At 41.0% G+C, this 22,558-nt stretch overlaps 1 protein-coding gene across 3 annotated transcripts in view; it reads left to right on the top strand.

The window, feature by feature from the left end:
- Positions 1–22,558, top strand: part of PDE4B (phosphodiesterase 4B) — a 255,342-nt gene that overhangs the window by 28,298 nt on the left and 204,486 nt on the right. For 2 of the 3 annotated variants that reach the window (XM_083621145.1, XM_083621146.1), the window contains exons 2-4: positions 6,161–6,283; positions 9,519–9,632; positions 12,956–13,185. In XM_083621145.1, coding sequence (XP_083477271.1) covers positions 9,591–9,632; positions 12,956–13,185 — 272 coding nt within the window. In that variant the 5' untranslated portion in view covers positions 6,161–6,283; positions 9,519–9,590. The remainder of the gene's footprint in view (positions 1–6,160; positions 6,284–9,518; positions 9,633–12,955; positions 13,186–22,558) is intronic. The other variant, XM_083621144.1, reaches the window with a different exon arrangement.

The following is a 22,558-nucleotide window of genomic DNA, read 5'->3' as shown; positions in this document are numbered from 1 at the left end:
GACCTAACTGAGCCTACTGTAGCACTTAAACCTTTGTGGTCCTTAATCCTTTCATATACTAACAAGCAGACATGATTTGTTATGTTTTACTGTTGAAATCTCCCACAGCGACATCCTGTTTCCTCATGTGACGTCCAGTTAGTTACACAGGCAGCACCCACAGCTTGTGTGAGTGGCCATGGCAGTGTACTACGAACCATCAGCTTGTTCCCAGCAAATTGCTTCTAGTCTTAGCATATTTGCTGCTGTCATTGGTGGGGAAACTGATGTAGGGAAGTGCCCTAAATAAACATTGGGAGGTGGGTGGGAGAAAAGCAACAAATCCTCCTAAAATAGATGCTATTTCATAATTTATCCTTCTTGGCACAAATTGCTTTGTCTGTCATCATATCTGTAGCTACTGATAGGATTTGGTTACCGGAACATCTACATGCTCCTTTTGAAATTTATTAAATGGCACTCCAGTTACTCTTTACTCAACACCCTTCACTGTAATTTGCATGTCGGAATGAGGAAAGGATATTCTGGAAATCGAAGGTAGTTTTTCTTATTTCTGTGTGATAATTGTGCAGTGCCCTGGAATGGTGACTATTAATATGCATGCACTCATTGAGACTTAGTCTTGGGAGCATGTCTGGGTATAGCAGGAAAAAGTAATGGTTTAAAAGCTGTGGAGAGTAAGCTCCAAATGTTTTATACTCACCTTGATAGAAATTGCCAGTGCACAATGTTGGAATTTGCAATTCTTATTATTATAACCAGCAGCTTTCCATTTACACATTCAGGTCCAAATGCAACAATGCTGCATCCCCCCCCCCCATTCCAAAGCTAGTTTTAGCAAACCATTCTTCCTTCCTTCCTATATTCATGAAAATGTAAGGCTGTCATCATGCAGCCCCACTGGAGGAATTATAGTCCTGCATCGCAGCCCTGGATTTGCAGGAAATCAGGGTGAGGAGAAAGCAGGTTGCACCGCAGTAGAGGAAAACAATGGTTCTAAACAACACAGAGGTTTGAATAAAGTAGAGATGGAGCAAAACGGAGCAGAAAAATGGGCATGAATTTAGCAAATGAGAGAAATGCAAGAAGCAGAGGCTGTGGAGAAGAGGAGGAGGGAGGGAGGAAACTTTTGACTTGACTGCCCAACATAACAGCCTGCTGCACTGTGTCCAGCTTCAGAATGACATATAATTTGGGGTTGGATTATTTTCCTAATTCAGATCATCTCATGAAATGGCACATTAGAATTTACTGTTGAAAAGAAGTGAGGTGGGTGCTGATTGAGGGGAAGTCGTGTGGATCAACCTCAGTATCCCAACCTTTGAGTGGTTCTTTAAAGGCACCTTTTAAAGTCTTTTTCCTGCAGAACAAAAGAGAAAACAACACTCCCCACATGGTTCTCTGGGTTGTAGCCACTGACCTTTGGCCTTCTTAGAATGCAGAGCATTTAAATCGCTAATCATACACATTTCTAGTTCATAAATAACACAATACTCAAAAACTATAAAGTTTTTTAAAAATACCTTTTATCTCTTAGACATGCATTTTAACTCATTGACAAGTAAATGTTTTAAAAAAAATCTCGGTAGAGTTATGCTTTCATTGTCAGAATACTGAAAGAATTAACTTGCACTTTCAGTTTAGCTCTGCACAAAAATTTAAACCTTGTGTCAAGAAGCAATGTAACACGTTTAAATTAGTATAGATTTTCCCATCATGTTTGGAGAAAATGAAAACCAATGGCAGTATAATTGTACCTTCTCTGACAGATCGAAAGAGTTACTGGAATTTCTAAAGGAGACTAAATATGTTATACTCATTTTTAATGATTTGATTCCGGCGGCAGGGGGGGAGATTTATCTTTACAGTCCTCTAACCATTGTGACATCAAAGTAGGAGACTCCCTAATGGAAGCTGATTGTGTGTGTGTGAGAGAGAGAAGCCATAGATATGAAGAAGAAGTAGTAGTAGTAGTTCTTGTTGTTACCACTGTCCTTCATCCAAGGATCTCAAGGTGGTTTACAATCTAAAAACACAAAAATGCATAACATAGTAACAAACAAAAGCAATACCCCTCACAGTTTAAAAGATCATTGTTGTTGTTGTTATTGTTGTTGTTATTTCACACAGCTTGCCAAAATATATTAGTGCAGAATTGAATATGCTTATTTATCTGTATTTGTATCTGTATAGGGACGTGGGTGGCGCTGTGGGTAAAACCTCAGTGCCTAGGACTTGCCGATCGCATGGTTGGCGGTTCGAATCCCCGCGGCGGGGTGCACTCCCGTCGTTCGGTCCCAGCGCCTGCCAACCTAGCAGTTCGAAAGCACCCCCAGGTGCAAGTAGATAAATAGGGACTGCTTACCAGCGGGAAGGTAAACGGCGTTCTGTGTGCTGCGCTGGCTCGCCAGATGCAGCTTGTCACGCTGGTCACGTGACCCGGAAGTGTCTGCGGACAGCGCTGGCTCCCGGCCAATAGAGTGAAATGAGCGCACAACCCCAGAGTTGTGGCTCCCGGCCTATAGAGTGAGATGAGCGCACAACCCTAGAGTCTGGCAAGACTGGCCCGAACGGGCAGGGGTACCTTTACCTATGTTGTTGTTTAGTCGTGTCCGACTCTTCGTGATCCCATGGACCAGAGCACACCAGGCACTTCTGTCTTCCACTGCCTCCCGCAGTTTGGTCAAACTCATGTTGGTAGCTTTGAGAACACTGTCCAACCATTAAAAGGCCATAGATGGTTTAATTAGCTAAAGGCCTACAAGAAGAGGAACATTTTCACCTGGCACTGGAATAAGACCATTGTTTCCTGCAATAGCAATGCATCACATGACTTGCCTGGCTACTACCATAAATGAAACGGGCCTGTCGTACTATGTAGGCTTGTCAAAGGTGTAAGATCTTTGTTTCCAAATGTGTTGACCTGCCCTCTTAACAATTGGTTCAGACCGAGGAAAATAAGCAAATCTGGGAGCTTTGTACCAAATTGCAACACCATGTTGGTCGTCCAGCATAATGAAATGAGGATTATGTGCTGTTTTGAGTCTGTGTCCTAACTGAAACCGCCTGCTGTTGCCCCTTCCCAATGAACAGCTACTATCCTGCAGGGAATCTATGTCTAATTCACAACTTTCCTTATTTGAGCTATTGAGCAAATTTATAATTGTTCAAACCTTTTATAATTGTTCAAACCTTTAAAACTATGAATAGAATTAAGGAAACAAGTCTTTGTTTATATAAAAAAAGTTTGAAATAACTGGATGTACTTTAGTTTTAAAATTTTCAGCTATTTTACATGAAGGCACAGTTTCTGAGAACCTGCTTCTTCCATGTGTGCAAAGCAGCTGATTTTAGATTTGGACTATACTACCCGTTTACTTTGTTAAAAGTTGCTAGCAGATCCTAAAGTGCTGCTGATCGCTCAGGAAATTGGATGGTTTCAGTGTGATCCCAGCTGACAAGTGATATAATTACATCTGTGTGACTGGATAATCTCTTTCATCCATTTGTTGCTTCCTAAAAGCTTTTCCCCTTAATTCACTCTCAGGACTCTGCTTTTTATCCCTGAATCATCTGTTTTGGTTTGTCTGTAAGAGTTTGTTGCAGTGATCAGTATCATTTCCTTCTAAAAGCATATTTGTTTTTTCCTCACCATTATTTATTTTTTAAAGTTGAATGCCCTCCAAAACCCCACAGAACTCTCTTCTCTAACCTATTGAATAGGCAGTAGTCTCCCCCTCCCCCCACCGAAAAGATAGGAATCTTTATAGGATCAGAAATACAGTTTGGTCTCTGTAATTACAAACCTGTCATCCTGTATCTGCTTCAGACAAAATCCAAACAAAACAATTATGATTGCAGTAAATTGGTCCTTCAGAACATGCTGTCCATAATTTAGAGGTGATAATAATCTTACTTTAAAACTAGGTGTGGATAATAGTTTCTCTCTGTTGGAATTAATGAAATTTGACATGTTGAAAAGGAGGTAGGTAACGAACATTGAGTCATCTTGTTCTGAGTACTGACCTCTAGCAACAGAAAACTATGATTATTATTTTTTAACAAACACTAAAAAGACAGTGTTGCACTCTTGTTTTCATCAGCTGGTTATGTTGCTGTTTTCTAAAATCAAATTGAGTTAAGAAATTACCATACTTTCTGTTTTTAAGTGTAGACTGATCAGGTGTTTTTTTTTTTTATTCCGCCATGCAGCACAAAACCTCCAGATAAAAACCTGGCGAACCAAAGGCTTATATCGCCTAATAGACTGTTATAAAAATAGCAAACCTTTGTCAACACAAGAAATACAAGACAAACTAGAAGACACCCAAATGCCCTGGTTAAGACAACACCAACTACATGCCCTCTTAAACAACCCAACAGTAAAATCAGCAGCAACTAGGCCCCTGACAACCTTCGAAAACCTCCTCCTAACAACAAAGGGACACGGTAAAGAGGCGGTATCCGCAATATACAAAATACTACTCCAAAATCCCACAAATCCCCTTAGACGCAATCAAAAAACAATGGGAGAATGACATAGGCTATGAGATTAACCCCACTCAATGGACCAGAATGTGGTCTAAACCCCCCTTTAAATCCATATCAACAAAAAGAAAAGAACTCACACTGAAACTCACCTACAGGTGGTACCTAACACCAAGAAAACTAGCGCTAATACGCCCAGGAACCTCACCAAAATGCTGGAGAGGGTGCACCTCCACAGGCACATACCTCCACATGTGGTGGGAGTGTCCCAAAATCCAACTATTCTGGACAACAGCCATATGAGAAATATGTAAAATAACTAAGCAAGTTAACTAACTATATACTATATATATATATAACTATATATATTAGCTATTAACTATAACTAAGCAAGTTAACTAACTAAAATAACTAAGCACCGCAGAATTGGCCCTACTAAACATCTTCCAAGACAACAATGCCCATTTACACCACAAAGAACTCATAACCCACCTACTTTCAGCAGCCAGAAACACCATAACCAGACACTGGAGAGGCCTGTCAGGAGTAAGCATGGACCAATGGTACCAAATAGTATGGGAAACAGCCCTACTAGAAAAATTAACCAATAAACTGAAACTGACACAGGGACAAACAGAAGAAGACGCCTTCACCCCGGTATGGCTCCCCTTTATCACATACACAGCCCAACAAGACAATGACAATAATCCACCAACAGCATACAAATCAATATGGCTAACCTGATCCAAAACACCCACCCACCCCACTCACACATGAAAACAAAGATCACCACAGCCAATCACAAACAAACAATCACACCCTAGGCCAACCCCAACCTCTCTCACCACCAAAGGAACACAAGTGAACAACACAAGCAACGCTGACACCAAACTCTACATACATTAAGCATAATAGAAACATCGCCACCCGACCCCACCCCCATCCATCTTCCCTCCCTCCCCCCTCCCCCTTTTTTTCTTCTCCCCCTAATGCCTCAACAAATGAAACGGATTTGTAAAAATGTTACATGGAAAAAAAAATACGAGGCATTACACTTACTTCTGTAAAACAAGAAAATCCTTGATAAAATATTTAATAAAATTAACAAAAAAAGAGTGCTGAAAGTAACTAATATGAACTGTAATATGAGTGCTGAAAGTAACTAATATTTTGGAGTTTCTAGAGAGCATACAAGGACCCTTGTTTTATCTGAATGGCTGAAATACATTTTCTTCAATGACTGAGATTTGGGGTCAAGTACACAAGATATGGAGCATAAATTTGATGGTGATGTCACACACCAAAGAGTGCTGCTCTCTATAAGTTGCTAGTAAATAAGCCATGAAGAAATTATTTGGCATTAGATGTAGCTGCCAGACCTAAAAATAGGTCAGTCTTGCAATGAGAGAAATGAAAAGGTTACTCTGGATCACATGATCAGGCAGCACAATAGGAATGGTCACAGTCATAGAATTTGAATAATGTGAGCAATTAAGCCAAATAGGCAGTTATTACAGTTAAAATATCAGATAATGATCTCAAGCTTAATATGGCAGATTGGGAGAACTACTCATGCCATTTGAATATCTGGGCTTCATTGGTTCCTGGTGAAAACATAATAGTATAAACACAATCTCTTATGGTGACCCAGATCCCTGACTTGATGTTCCAGGTTGCTCCAGCAGAAATAGAGACAGTACATGAGTTGCCCATCTCTCAAATGCTAAATGGATCCAGAGTTGTCTTCATATGTGCTAACTTCCAGCTAATGGAGAAAAATGCCAAATTGCCAAAGGTCAGTGTGTCCATTTGCCATTGATGAAGCTCAGATCTTCATCAAGATTTCTAAGTTGTGATCTTAGATGTACCCAGCAATTTAAGTGCTTCAAGCACAATCTTTGGGAAACTGGTGTGTAATGCAACTAGGGTTTTCTTTTGAAATTTATAGTTCATAATCAATGGCAAATTTGAATAGCCTCTAATCAACAAAAAAAGAGCACTCTTTACTCAGCTAGACGTCAAGGCTCCAAACATTGGGTCATAGCCAACACTGTAACTCATCTGCTGTAAGGGAATTCTGAACTTCCTCTTCCTTTCCCCCTCCAGCCCCCACGTGCCTGAACTTCCTCTTCCTCTCCCCCTCCAGCCCCCACATGCCCACAGAGTCAGATCCAGAGAGTTGGAACCCCACTGGTACAGCATTGGGTACAACCCATAAATTCTAGTTCTCAGCCACAGGAAAATGGCTGGACTATGAAAGAGACTGAAAATACAGGAAGTCACTTTCTTCAGTTAAAAGAACGGTCTCTTCTGGATATGAAGTTTACTTGCATTTAATTGGATTGCTTCTGTTTTTATACGTCGTTTAAAGTCAGGGTTTCATATGTGAGGGAAGAGCATGCATGGCATTCTGCAGTGTGCTGAGAAGTGACCGTTGCTTATTCTCTGACAAGAGGACTTGATATAAGGCTATTGGTTGGTTGGTGTTCAAAATCTGATTAGTCACTGCAGTTTGTTGTTTAAAAATTGTCCTGTAGCTTGGTTTTCCTCTTATTGTCTCTGGAGATTCTAAGTGTGAGTGTGTTTATTTGTTTTTGTTTTTGTTTACTGAACTCTGTGTTGGAGGTGTGTATGGGGGAATCCAAAGGATGTATATTCATATCTTGAAGGAATTATTAAGCGTTGAGCTACTGCATTGATTTGTTAGATCAAAGGGCCTCTGTGGAAAGCTGCTGTTGGGCACTCACACTCATAGCCCACGTTTGCCTCAGCACAGATATCCAATAATTGGATTCATATTCATTTCTTCAATCAGTTTTATATGTTATGTGTAGAGAGTCAAGAGGGACCACATTGTTGCTTCACTGCACATTGCTTCTAGAAGAAAGAGATGTTCTGCAGGGTATTTATGGAGAAATGTATGTTCCTGCTGCACCGGTTCTCATGAGAAATGGTGTTGCACACACCACCACAATCTTCAAGTGGTACGATAGTCTAGGAGTTCCAGCACTTGCCCAGCGTTCATGTTTTCTTTTGGGAATGAGGCACAGCAGAGACTGTGGTGTCTTTATGATATATGGTTTGGTTTTTTTACACATACATTCAGCCTGAGCCTATGATGGAGGGGTTCATAGCATTAACACCCAAAAGGGTATTGTTTCTTCCACAGCCACAGTCTTGGATTCAAACAGAAGTTGAACATTGCTCTCAGATATTGCTCTGATTCTCTCTCCAGCTTGCTGCTTTACTTCTAGAGCATATATCACTGCCACTCAACTCTCATTCTGGCTTCGTCCTTTTAACTAAACATGAGTTGGGGCAGGGGACCCACCCATTTGCAGTCTCCCACAGAGCCCCTTTCCTTTGTTTTCCTTAATGGCCCATCACCCAGACAATCACTTCAACAGGAAGCTAGCCCAGCTTATATTTCAACACTTGCTGGATGCAGGGGATGGAGGGTTTCTGCCTACAGCCTACTTCCTCCCCGTCAAACTCATAATACTAGAAGGACTTGAGGTCTACAGATTTTCTATCTTTTAGAAAACTTTTTGATTTTCTGTTTCTTTGTACAGTTGTGAAACCCAGGAACTCTCAAAAGAGTCAACATTATCAGTTACCAGTTTCCAAGTTCACCCCATCGTGGGGATTCAAACCGCTGACCTTCCGATCAGCAAGCCCAAGAGGCTCGGTGGTTTAGACCACAGCGCCACCTGCGTCCCAGCTCTGTCCCAGCTCCTGCCAACGTAGCAGTTCAAAAGCATGCCAGTGCAAGTAGATAAATAGGTACCACTGCGGTGGGAAGGTAAACAGTGTTTCCGTGCGCTCTGGCACTCGTCACGGTCCTCCATGCGCCACTAGCGGTTTAGTCATGCTGGCCACATGACCCGGGAAACTGTCTGTGGACAAACGCTGGCTCCCTCTCCTAAAAGCTAGATGAGCACTGCAACCCCATAGTCACCTTTGACTGGACTTAACCGTCCAGGGGTTCCTTACCTTTTACCTTTTTACCTGTTTTATAGTGCTCGTACAAATTGAAGGCACTATTCAGTTCCTATCCTGCAAAGAGCTGGAACTTTCAGGTGGTTCATTGATAATGAAGCTGAGTTATGCCGTGTCACGCTATTGGTCTTTCTTACCTAGTACTGCTTGCTCTGTCAACAGGTTTCCAAGGACTTAGCAGATCTTTCCTACCACAGCTAGCTTTTAACTAGAAATGCCAGGGATTGAAACCTAGAGCCATTTGTGTGCAAGGCATGTGCCTTATTATGGTGCTATAAGTTCTTCCTATTGTGTGAATTAATCTTTCTGTGATTGTCCTAAAATGACATGGCTTGGCATGGCTTCAGGAAATGATTAAAGTGAGAAATGGATTGTTTCTAAGCTCCATCCTTCTATACAGGGAAAATCATGGTGATTGACCTGTAAAGATTATTTAGGCCCATAGTATTTTTACAGTCACTCTAGAGAAGTGATAAATACACATGGTTTCCTTACTTTAGCTGAATAAATATAGATTAATGGTGTAATGATCAATTAAGAACTTATAATCCATTTGCTTCTTTTTAATCTAAAATGTGACGATGCATTCTGGAGCTGGGGTGTTTGGGGGGTTTGGCTGGTGGTGGGGGAAGTTGTTGCTGTTGGTTTTTTGTATTTTTATTTTAGATTTTGCTGTGAGTGATGTGGAAATTGTTTAGTTTGATTTTGTATTTTTTATGTTTTATTTATTGTTTATGAGTACTTTTGCTATGTTGTAGTTGTGTATTCCTTTTTCTTTTGTAAGCTATCTTGAGCATGGCTTGAACTGTGGAAAGGTGGCATGCACATAAAAGTATGTATGTATGTATGTATGTATCTTCCCAAAACGGAACTCTATAATTATTTTGCAAAATAATTATATTTATGGAGTTCTACTGTGTCCAAGTATTTTCATGACAAATCCACATATGAAGGCAGAGTCAATTGTGGAAAAAATGTGTGATTGATCCTTCAGCACGGACCGAGAATATGATTATCTTCTCTTTTGCTAGGTTTATTGGTCTGGCGGAAAACACCACTGAGAAGAGTGCTTGACATAACTGGGACAATTTTCGATCGCTATCATGAAGAAAAGCAGGAGTGTGATGACAGTCACCACAGATGGTGTAAGTGTGTGTTTTATATATGTACAGGGGGCTACCTTTACCTAGTTAATTCGCATTCCAGTTGACACAGTTGTTTTTATATTCATTACTTTGCCTCCTATTTAAAAGACTTCTTATTCACAACAGATACAGGCACTTACATTAAGGCATTTCTTTGAGAACATCAGCCAGTCACACACTTACTGCTGCTTTAAATATATATCAGCAAGAAGTGCCAGTGCCCTTTGTGACACATGATTTATGATTTTGCAGAAAAACAGTATATTGGGCTGCATAGAGAACTGAAAGTTGGCTTGCTCATAGCTGAGATAAAGCTAGATGCATTGGGTGCAGAATTTGCTCCCGCTTAAGAGGAAAATGGCATTGGTACAAAGGCAGGCCCAGTAGCATCATGCAGCATCTTTGGCCTCCATGCCCATTGCTGTGTTGGCACCTTCCCTGAGTCTCCTGTGCCAGCAGGCTTGTACCTACTATTTTAATTTCCCCCAAAGCCTCTAAGGCAGGCATAGGCAAAGTCGGCCTTCCAGATGATTTGGGACTACAACTCCCATCATCCCTGACCACTGGTCCTGTTAGCTAGGGCTGATGGGAGTTGTAGTCCCATAAACATCTGGAGGGCCGAGTTTGCCTATGCCTGCTTTAAGGCTATCAGTGGCTACTAGCCACGGTAACTATATACAGTGGTACCTCGGGTTAAGAACTTAATTCGTTCTGGAGGTCTGTTCTTAACCTGAAACTGTTCTTAACCTGAGGTACCACTTTAGCTAATGGGGCCTCCCGCTGCCGCCACGCCGCCACTGCATGATTTCTGTTCTCATCCTGAAGCAAAGTTCTTAACCTGAGGTACTATTTCTGGGTTGGCTGCGTCTGTAACCTGAAGCATCTGTAACCCGAGGTATTATATTTAGTATCACAGGCAGGATGCCTGTGAATACCAACTTATGGGGGACATGAGTGGAAGAGTACTATTGCACTCATGTTCTCTTTGTGGGTGTTGATCTGTTTCAGAAGAGAGTTCTTCTTATGTTTTTAGTGTTGCTCCAGAGAAGTGTGGGAACTTCAAACCATATCTCAAAGCTTTCTGGTGCTGATCGCAGTGCTGCTGCCACCGCCACCAGACTGGCAATGCTGGAGGGCCCCACCCAGGACTCTTTGCTGAGTTCTGTCTCAAACCTCAAACATTGAGCATATCTATTTCCTTATGAAAATAAGTTCTTCCCTGAGGGGAAATGGGGGTCACTGGAAGGTGAGATACCTCACCCTGCAAAAATCCTGTTTGAATCCCCCCCCCCCCGACATTCTTAATGTTCAAAAGGTTCACATGAATTTCTCATGCTCTGGTGTGCTCTTTTTTCCACATTTGTTCTGGACTAGTTTAAAGTATGAGGGGTTGGAGAGAAAAAATATTTAACTAGGCTGCTAAATTCCCCTCTCCCCCACTTTACTTTTGTGTAGATTGCAACCCTTTAAAAAAGGGAAGTAGCAAAGCTATATAAGGTTATTAGCTACAAGAATGTGCCATGTTAGTGACAAGAAAGAAGTTACTGCTTAATATTTTTAGTCAACTATTGACCTTTCCCCAATTGTTTAAACTATTGTGATGGAACTAAGATTGCTTTCAGAAGCTCTTGTATTACCAAATTGGCCCGAATGTAAGCCACAGTCCCCCCCTCCCCAAATTCTGCCAGGGAAAAGTTCAAGTGTGGAATGTTTCATTCCACGGACCACTTGAAAACTGCTGAGGTCTTGGTGAACCACTTAATTATTTTTCTGCCTCTTGCAGGAGTTGCAGTGTGCTGTGCTAGATCCTGTAAGATTTGTGCCTGTATTTTTATTGTTTATTTTATTTGTGACCTTACGCCACCCACAAAGGTGCCCCCATCCCAGGAAGCAGCCCAGGAGAGCGGGGCAATGGCACACAGCCTGCCCGCTGCTCCCAAGCCTCCCCTGAGCCGTCAAGCGGGGGGGGGGGGGGAGGCCGCCGGCAAAGCAGCACGGCTCTCCCTCAGAGAACCGCCAGGAGTGCGGGGCAACGGCGCACAGCTTGCCCGCTGCTCCCAAGCCTCCCCTGAGCCTCTGGAAAGAAGGAGGATGGCGGGGAGACCACCGGCAAAGCGGCACTGCTCCCCCTTACGAAGCAGCCCAAGGATTTTTTTTCTCCCCCCCCTTCAATTTTAAAGGTGCATATTTGTGGGTACAGGTTATATTTGGGGCAATATGGTATTCTGGTCTGTTGTTTGGCTTCACAAATTGTGCAGTCGGCCTTCACTAAGCACGACCAGTAACAAGGTTTTTTTTTGGTTACACCCCATGGTTAATTTGGAAAGAGCTTACAAACAAGCCTGGGTTTGGATGACACATCAAGTCAAGAGTGGGGAACTTTTCTGGCTCCATGGGCCTAGATCAGGATCAGTCTCACAGGCCATATTTAACAGGTAGACAGCCACTGACCTGTCAATTATCCGGTGGCACAATGATGTCAGGTGCTGCTGAATCGAAGGGGTTTGTTGTTTTTTAAGCAGGCTCTGTTTTGTCATTGGATGAGCAGGGGTTACATCCTGCTGCTTTGGTTGTGTACCCCGTTCCCTTCTGGGAACAGGAGCATGCAGTTAACACAGAATTCTACCTTGCCCACGTGATAACCTCATAATTCATATCAGTTAGTGGACAGGTAAGTATGGTTTTGGGAAAACGGACTTATGGCCAGCTTGGACCTCCTGACATGCCCAAATTGGCCCATGGGCCAAAGGTTCCTCACCTCTGTACGAAGCAAACCTTGGCTTGGTTCATGACAACAAAGCAGCAAATAGGACCAGAGGTGTGTGGCAAAGCAACTGCATTCTGCTCTCTGGAAGCCTGCATATCTGTGTGAAGTTAAACTTTGGCTTGGCATGACACATGAATCAGGCCATTATGCCCCTTTGATTTTAGTAGGAAAGAGTTCAGCATGTGCTTAAGTTACCTGTTTAGGCTGATGGGTGAATTGCACCCAACACCATTTTGAACTGACTTATTACACATTTACAGCTATTTTGTAATTTCACTGTTGTAGTCACAAGCTGGAAGCCAATCACATAGCTTGCCAAAATATATTAGTGCAGAGTTGAATATGCTTATTTATCTGTATCTATACATGTTATCAAAACACACACACACAAACACACACACACACTCCATATGTTAAGAAACTTTTTTTTTGTTTTTCATGTGAATGAACAGTGTACGTTTCCATTTTGTATTTGTAAGCATTATTGATATTCTAATTCATGAAATGGAATCCCTGTGTAAATAAAATATCTAATTTATTTGATTTTTTTTTACAGAATGTGAAAGATTACTTAGAATGCGGCCTGAGCAAGTCTTACAGCGCATCTAGTAACACCCTTGGCATAGATCTCTGGAGAGGAAGAAGATGCTGCTCTGGTAATTTGCAGTTGCCACCACTGTCCCAAAGGCAGAGTGAAAGAGCAAGAACACCAGATAACATTTCTAGACCCACGACTTTGCCCCTACTGAACCTTCCCAGCATTGCCATTACCACTTACCAGGATAGGTAAGTTTCTCGAAGAGAGATTACATCTGGGAAGTTTGTTACGTATTATCTTGAGTTCTTTAGGCCTTTCTTTTGTTAGAAAGACTGTTTCATAACAAGAAATGCTCGTGTTTCAAAACCGGATTTCCATGCCATGTGCATTTTATAAAAACCATTAAGGGGTAAAGCAGTTTACCACGCACTCTTCTGGAATTTTAAACAAAGTTGCTATTTTAGGAAACTTTATTCCTTGATCCTTTGACCATGTTAAGTGTACACCAAGAGCCATGGAATGCTGAAAAGATGAGGGTAAAAGAGAACTGAGGAGTAATGAGGGTGAATTGGCTTGCTAGAGCTTCTAACAGTTTACCTGTATCCCTGAACAGGAGCACTCCTGGGGGCAGATATACTGCAGTATTTTGTTGCAGGTCCTACTTGTTCAATTTAATTTGTAAAATATTTTTCCAGTATAAAGATGCAAAATATATATGCTTGAAATTTCAATGCTAATTTAATTACTGTATTACTGTATTTTGCCTTTATAATATCTTCAAAAATGACAAAACCAATTGTCATTGGTTAGGAAGGATATTATAATCTCAGTGGAGAGGGGAAAAGTGATTCTGCCATCTGTAACAGTCCATATTCTCAAGGAAACTTTATCTGAAAACTTTCCAGAGACTATTAGAATATATTTGAGGGCATGAGCAGAATGTGTATCTTTCAGCAAGATCTACTTAATGAATTCTGTTGGATGTTAGTGATGCCTTGTTCAACAAAAATTCATGGGGGGCATGAAGCCCTTTCTTTTCACAAATCCCAAATGAATAGCAAAGAAAAGGCATGTGTCTTTTCTTAGGATACCCAATGCATTATGTTTGAACAGCTTGTCTCCTTTTGCCTTTAATCTGTATAGCTTTCTATTACTTTAGAAAGATGAAACATTCTTTGATCTTATTACCTTTGCATACGTTTATTTTAAAAACTTAAAACTTTTCAAACCTGGATATGTTGCAAGATCCCAACACTATTAACGAACAAGTTCAATCTAAAGTATGTTACTTAAAGTCTTAAACAGCTCAGGACTGCAATACCTCAAGGACAGCCTCTCCCCTTATGAACCAACCCAGAACCTGCAACAATCACCTGAGGCCCTTATTCGTGCGCCTCTTTTATGAGAAGTTTGGAGGGCGGCAACATAAGAATGAGCTTTTTCTGCCTTGGCTCTACGCTTGTGGGATATTCTTCCCAGGGAGGTTTGGCTGGCACCTTTAGATGCCAGGCAAGAAACACCTATCTTCTCCCAGGCCTTTGACTAGTTAAACAATTTATGGCCTCGCTTCATTCATGGGAGTAAGAAGCATCCGTCAGTTACCCTGTCACCCTGAACGATGTTGTTATTGCTCTTTCTCTGAAAGAAAGAGAGAGGCCTGGAGCTGTGTTTCCCCCATCAGCTGTATGATTCGCCAACAGACTATGATCATTTCAACAGTTTTGTAGTTGTGTCTACTCTCTTCCCAGCTGAAAAACCTTTCCACAGCCTCATATGTGCTAACAGACTCGCACCCCGCTCACAAAACACCCCTCTCACTTTTGAACAGTTGGTCATAAATAGTCCAAACTGAGGAGCTGAGCCAAGGGTGTTTACTTCAGGTTTTTCCTTTGGTTGCATTTATTTGATTTGAAGGGAAAGTGTATATTGGCAAGACCAGTGTTGGTCTGAATATCTAGCTGATCTCTGCTTATATTTGATTTCTCATTCATCTCCTTTCAATGATAGTAAAGGACTTTTAAATGATTATCCAAAGCTGGCTTTGGCAGCCTGAATAAGTGTATAGATTGCCATGAATATGCGGTATGTGGGATTGGGTGAAAGATAAAACACAGGGGTTCCTCTCTTTCTTAATTGGTTACATGTTCTACTTAACTATTTCCATCCTTAAAATATACTATTTCCAGAAAGAGCAAGCCTCATACAGTTGTCCTTCTACGCACTTATGATTATAGATTTGGCACAGTTTTAACAGTTTCTCCTTTAAAAAATGTAATAAACAAAGTTCATGTGCATGTATCTTAAAAACAGGTTCTCATTTAGCTTTAGCTAAATACAACCAGAAATTACTGGTTCGTGATTAGTTTCTTTACAACACAAGAGGGCATTGCTGCACCTCTTTTCTGATACAGTATGCATTTAATAAAATATCTTCAAACTGGTTACAGCCATCATGGATGAAATATCTCCTAATTTGTGTTTTAAAAGTATTCTTGAATTAGCACTGGCTTGTTTTTTGGGGGGGATTTTAAGTTTCTGATATACGGCAGTATAGGTCATATCTGATTTAATAGGCATTGTGCAGTAGAATCCTAAACCTAAGTGTCATTACAGAATGTCTGCTGTAGTGTCACAAATACCTTTTCCGGTAAAATACTGCACAGTTACCTTGGAGCAGTGAGCCAAACCCTCTCCACTCTTCTCATTCCCAAGCGTTGGCGCCTGTTTACATGATGGGTGTTGGAGATGCAATGCTTACCCCTTCATTTGTCTGTGATTACATAAGTGCACACCCCCAAATGTTTTTTAAGTTGTTTGTGCACTGGTTGGAATGACAAGCACCTGCAAAGGATGGATGTAGTGAAGGGAAACTGTGTACCTGAGGAAGAGCTTGGACGTTTTGAGATAAGTGTGGGATAACTTACACAATTTCTTTTCAACTCCCCACGCAGATTCATAAGCTCTATTTCTTGATGCCACTGCATTTTGAAAGGGAAGGCTCTTCTGTTTACCCATGCTTCAATTCTGCTAAACAATGTGAAATGAAATAAAATTGGAATAGAGGCATGTGGGTACAGCTAGAAAATTGTGGCATCCTTGCCTCACAATAGACACCTCTTCATGCTGTGATAAAATCGACTTACTCCATAGCTAAGGTGAAAAATAAGATTGGACTGCCTATGCATATCAAGACTCAAGTTGTTGTTGGCATCCGTCTGTCTCAAGGGACAGTGGAGTGTACCTCCGGGGGTGAAGCCCAACCGCTGGAGAATCACAGCACCTGCCGTGGCTACAAAGACTGGTAACTCGTAGCTGCTGCCACCTCTCACGTTGTTTTTTGTTTTGTTAGCAGCACGAAAGTGACCTCTTCAGGGTGCAAGCCTGGACAGTGTGTATGGAAGTCCTGGGCTACCCAGATTAGAAGCCCCCTCTCTTGGCATGGCTGATGTGGTCCAAAGGAAAGCAGAGCAATACATTCGGCACTGGCTAAGCTGCAGGAGTTGCTAGAAGGAGGCAACTGTTTTAGAATTTGTGTAAGGTTTACACCTTAGCCTTTTCTTCTCCTGAAGATGTCCCTCAAGGCATTGGGTACAGATTTTTCCTCAGGGCTTACTCCCAAAGCCTATCTCATGAAATAGGTATAGCTTCAAGGTAGTGAATGTTTAGGATTAGAGCTTTGCTTCTCCTAGATGGGCTACCATCCCAGGTTGAAGAGCCCCATCTGCCCCTCATTTCCCTGTAACTATCTTCTTGACAGTTGGACCCATTGTTGGTCTTGTCCACTCAATCCACCAGATGAGGGTTTGAGACCCATTGGCTACACTCACCTTGTTTAACAGGCTGGTAGAAGCCATTTCCTGCGTGTGGCTGCTGTCACATGCTGACAGCTTCTAGGAGCCATAGGTGAGAGCTGAGTGTAGGGTAGGGGCCAATGTTGGACCAACTACTCCAGAAAGAGCATGGCGTGTCCCCCACAAGAGGTGCTACCCCTCCCTTAACACCCCCTCCCCAAATACTCAAGTATGTTGAAGGAAAGAGTGTGGAAAAGCTTTCTTGTGCATATTGTCTGCAACATTAGCATTTCTTGGAACTGGCATTCACATTTTATATTGATTGGGTTTTTAAAAAGTTACATCAAAGTGACTCATTAATCATTGACATCTTCAGAAAATCTCTTGGCAATTAGTCATGTTTTTAATCATTCTGGCAAGCTTTCTGGCATGTGACATCTGATACTGCAGGTCAATTTTTATCCTGTTATGTGTTGGTATTAAAATACCTTCTAGTCACCAGTACACTTGCATGAATTTATGTATTATCATTATCAAAACATTTTTTTTACAAATTGTGCAAAACATATATACTTATTTCTCTCATGTAGACAAATTGGAGCTAACAAAATATATTTCCCTATGCTTGAATTGGTAGTCTATGTACATTCTGTGCATTGGCTATGAAAGAAAACAGTGTGAAAGAAGAAGAGTTTGGATTTGATATCCCGCTTTATTACTACCCGAAGGAGTCTCAAAGCAGCTAACATTCTCCTTTCCCTTCCTCCCCCACAACAAACACTCTGTGAGGTGAGCGGGGCTGAGAGACTTCAAAAAAGTGTGACTAGCCCAAGGTCACCCAGCAGTTGCATGTGGAGGAGCGGAGATGCAAACCCGGTTCCCCAGATTACGAGTCTACTGCTCTTAACCACTACAGCACACAAAGGAGCAACATCTCATTTTAGATGGTTAACTTAGTTGCAGTTACTTTAAATAAGAATGCATGTGCTGCTAAGTAACTCACTTTAGATGGTATATCAAACATAATACAGGGTCCCTGCCTCTTTAAGAAGATGCTGAAGTGAGCTGTGGAGTTTCTCACCTTAACAAAAGATAAGTCTATTACTCTATGAGGCTCCTCCCTCACTTTCACTCCCCCAGTTATCACTCATTAACTAGGCACCGTGGACCATACTTGCACTGCTCAATCACATCCACAACCTCTTCCTTGTGGAGTCTGCCAGGCTTCTGTCAGAACCTCGGCTGCAGTTTCTCTCCCCACTGTTTTAGCAATGAAGGTTGCTTCAAAAGCTATCGTGCTGAAACTTAACTACAACTCTCTTATCAACCATCGGATAGTCTCCAGTTGATCTACTGTATCTTCCCGCAAAAGTACAGGACAGTTTATATACAGTTTACCCTTTGCATTCAGCTTTGAATTCTGTTGACTTCAGTTGAAGGTGCTGGTGCTTACCTGTAAAGTCTTAAAGGGCTTGGGGCCCAATACCTGAAGGAGTACCTCTTCCTATACCAGCCTGCCAAAGTCTTAAGATCACCAGCAGTGGCCTGCTTTAGTTACCTCTTTTGCAGATTTACATTGTTTTTCCTTAATAGAGAGGGTTGTTTCACCCCAACCCTTACCCCTACCCCGTTGAAGTCATGACTTTGGGATTCCCTTTCCAAGGAGCACATCTGGCAATGACATTACAGGCTTTTAAACACAAGGTGCTTAAAACAGGTGCTTCCTGTTTGGGAAGCTCAGATAAATTTTGGAATTCTGTCTTACTCTGCTGTCTGCTTGTTTCTTTCTGTTTTTCTTCTTCTCTTACTGTATTTGTTAAGTTTATTTGCTGGTTTTAAATTGTCTTTCTATGTTGTGTGAATTAGTTTGATTCATAGTTCTGTACATCACCCTGGAACCTTTTGATGAATGGCAGTAGGGTATTTATTTTAAAATATTTCTTATGTTATTAAAGAGCGAGATGATCTTCTATTGGGAAGTATATAACTCTTTGCTAAAGGGAGTTTATAAGGGCCTAATGTGGCATTCTGGGTCAATCCAAAATTGGATGAAGTTTGGTATTTGCAATAATTTTTTTTAGCATTTTAGCATTGCTAAACATAAAATATTTCATTTTAAAAAATGGCATTTGCATTTTTTGTGGGTTCATTTGTTGTCATACATTTTTGTTAGGCAATAAAATGTGTTTGTCAAAATAAATAATAACAAAGGACTAGGAGATAATTAATCGTGACTTTCAATAAAACAAGGAATCTGGTTTGGGGTATATGGGGTTGCTTCAGAGAAAGCTCCAACAGGAATGAGTCCATGTGTAGGAGCTTCACCCATGCTGTTCAGTGGCCATACCTATTCTGTCTCCAGGACATCCAGACATGAATGGTAGCATTTGGAAAGATGTTATATAGCAGAACTCAAAATGTTTGCTCCCAGTTTGTGTGCTCATTTTTCATATTTTCAAGGGCCATTTATGACACGTATCAGACCCAAGAAGTATCAGGTTTCATATACCCGCTGCTATGCAAAACTAACGTCTAACACATGGTTGCCTGACACTGGCAGAGTGAACTGGGCCACACTTATTTCTTGCACAGCAGTTACCTGTATCCAGCATTATCTGAAGGAATCCCCAAGTTTCAAGGTCATTTTGTGTACTGTTTAGAATTGAAACTGATATGATTCCAGTAGAGTTCACATATTTGGTTTTTTAAATTAATAGAAGTGCAGAAGGGTTCAAACGTATTGTGGTAGTAACCAAATAATTTAGTCACCCAGTGTGTAAAGGGTTAGGAGCCTCTCAAAGAGCCAGACAAAGGTTTCTTTGGCTTTCTAGAATTAGATTGCAAGAAAGGTTACCTGTTGCTGCTGCCTCCTGCCAGCAAGGTTCCTCGGTGGGTATTTTTTGTTAGGATTGAGCTTGTTATGATCCTCTCACGTCAAGAATCTCTGTTAGAGGTGCAGCAGTTCCCCATATAAAATCGAGGACTTCATGGGGCAGAAGTTGTTTTATCCTTGCTTTTTCTGGTTAGCCTATGGAACACGAGGGATGAGCAGCAGCAAGCTTTGGTTAATTATTACATGTGCAAGAATTGTAGAAAGCAAACACAACAGTTCTGGATTTAAACAGTAGTTATAGCTTCCTTCCTTACCCCAGTTCTTTGTAGAAATCGAAGAAGTTGGAACAGAATTCAGTGATGAAAATACGTTAGGAGTGGGTTAAAATGAGCAAAATGCTGGAGTATAAAGAACAAAGTGTAGAGAGTACAGTGGTACCTCAGAATGCGAACGGGATCCGTTCTGGAGCCCCGTTCGCATCCTGAATAGAACGTAAGACACGACAGCGCATCTGCGCGTCACGTTTTGCCGCTTCCGCGCATGCTCGTGACGTCATTTTGAGCGTCTGCGCATGCGCGAGCAACGAAACTCGGAAGTAATGCTCTTTGTTACTTCCGGGTTGTTGCAGAGCGCAACCCGAAAGCGCTCAACCTGAAGCACATTCAACCCGAGGTATGACTGTATGTCAGCTGCTTACCAACATTTGAACTCCTAAGAAAGCTATTAGCATTATGTTATATAAGCCAGGGGTGTGTGGAACTCATTTATATCCTGCCATATAAATATAGCATAGGTTTTTAAATGCTGACAAATACTTTCCTAATACCAGTTCAGTGATATTGTCCATACAGATTAGTTAATGTTTTAGTCTTGATCTATGCTTGTTTGGTAAGGTTTAGAAAAGCCTTCCCCAACCTGGTGCCCTCCAGATGTTTGGGGCATGTGGGGTGGGGAGAGCGCTGTTGTGCTCAGGTCCTGCATTTGGGCTTCCCATAGGCATCTGGTTTTGCTGCTGGGAACAGAATGCTGGATTAGATGAGCCACTCATCTGATCCAGCAAGCCCTTCTCATGGACATGCTAACAAGGGCTGATGGAAGTTGTAGTCCAAAATATCTGGAGGGAACCAGGTTGGAAAAGGCTGGTTTTGGATGACAGGGAAGCTTATTTTTCATTTTGCACATATCTGCACACACACACACACACACACCATTTTGTCCTTCAATGCCTGCCATGTTTTTCTTTAGAACAAGGTGACATTTCTTACAAAGAAAAAAATAGATCATGTGCTGTTTGTAACATCTAATGTACTCTATAGGAAAATGGTTTTTAATTACAATCTACTGTTTCTGGACAATATAAATGATAGCTTAGTTTGGAAAAGAGAATTACTATGATTATCGCAAGTTTCCTTGACAACCAAGTAGATATCGTGAATGTTTAATTGTTTTAGAGCTGGATATAGACTTGAAGACTTCATCTAGGAAAAAATATTTCGGTGTGCTTTGGGGGCTTCTTTTCTTAAAATGGAGATTACCCTGAAGCCTTGCCCCAAATAGTTAGGAATCTTATTGGTTTCAGCATAGACCTTGATAGGTGTTGAACACAATTACTCTCTCTTGTCATTTATGCCTTCTTTTTTAAAAAAATCTGAAAGGCATGTCCACTGAACTATGGAAATATGCCAACAAAATGGGAAAGTATTCCTTGCATATTGAAGTGAAAGGTTATATGCCTTTTGGTCATGTTTACTGCTATTTAGATTGGCATAGTTCACCGCAATAACATATTTCTATTCTATGAAAGTGTTCAGAATAAATATTTGTGATAAATTTCTTGCCATGACTGTGCTTTTTGTAAAGCCAACAGACCAAAACAGGAATTATTTTCTTGGACGAGAGAGAACTTGAATTTAATAATGCCAGGCAGGAAATAAATGAGTTAGATCTAGCATCTGTGGCTCAGCCAAATATTAGGACAGGCTATTGGACATACTGCTTTGTGCTTGCTTGCAATATAAGTTTTGTTCACATTATCCATGTTGTTGTCCCACAACTGTTAGTCTTTAATTGTGAGTACCCATGCAAAGTATGATCAAGAAAATTCAAAACCTTAAGCCACCATTTGAGCCAAGGTAAGTTAGGCAGTGCGGGAGGCAGTGGAAGACAGAAGTGCCTGGCGTGCTCTGGTCCATGGGGTCACAAAGAGTCGGACACAGCTAAATGACTAAACAACAACAAAGTTAAAACAAAGGTGGGAAGGTGGGAAATAAAGATGAAAGGATTTAAAAGTCCTGCCCACAGGTGACAGCTAATGTGGTCGGTTTTCATCTGCACATTTTTGAGCACATTGCAGAAAAATCTGCCTGTCCACTCAGACTAGCGTCTTATTGTGATTGAAAACAATATATATTTTTAAAAATAATATTTATTAAAGATTTTTTTTGAAATTATAAAAAAGAAAAAACAGAAAAAAGACAAAACAGAAAAATAGAAAGAAAAAAAAATACATCCATCATTCTCAAATTTCTAACTTTCATTACCTTCTTTCTTTGACCTCCCCCTCTCCCCTTTCTTGTATCCTGGTTAATAATTATCACAGCAAATCCTTTCCATAGTTCATAATATTTTGTCCTTACATTATCTTAATCTATTTTCATCTTGTCTTATAGCAAACCTTAAAACTTAAAACTTAAATCTTATTTTTACCAACTTCTCATAACCATATCATTAACCTAATTCTTTAAACATTTTTTACTAGAACCAAGTAGTTCCATTTCAACATTTTCCTAACATTCATCAATTATTTTAAAACAGTCCTAATGATAAAAAAAAGAAAAGTGAGACAATCCAATCTTCATCCAGCGTTCCTTCCTCCTGGTTCCGGATTTTGTCAGTCCTTTTTGTCCCATTTATCTAGCGCATTAACCTGGTGTCCTTATATCCGAGGCCCTCAAGTCTCTTCCATGTCCCTTCCGTGGCTCTTCTTCATATTTTCCT

Source organism: Podarcis filfolensis (genome assembly GCF_964270895.1).
Source record: "Podarcis filfolensis genome assembly, chromosome: 6".
Taxonomy (NCBI): Eukaryota; Metazoa; Chordata; class Lepidosauria; order Squamata; family Lacertidae; genus Podarcis; species Podarcis filfolensis.
Note: the sequence above shows the minus strand (reverse complement) of the source record. Positions and strands in the feature narration are given on the sequence as shown.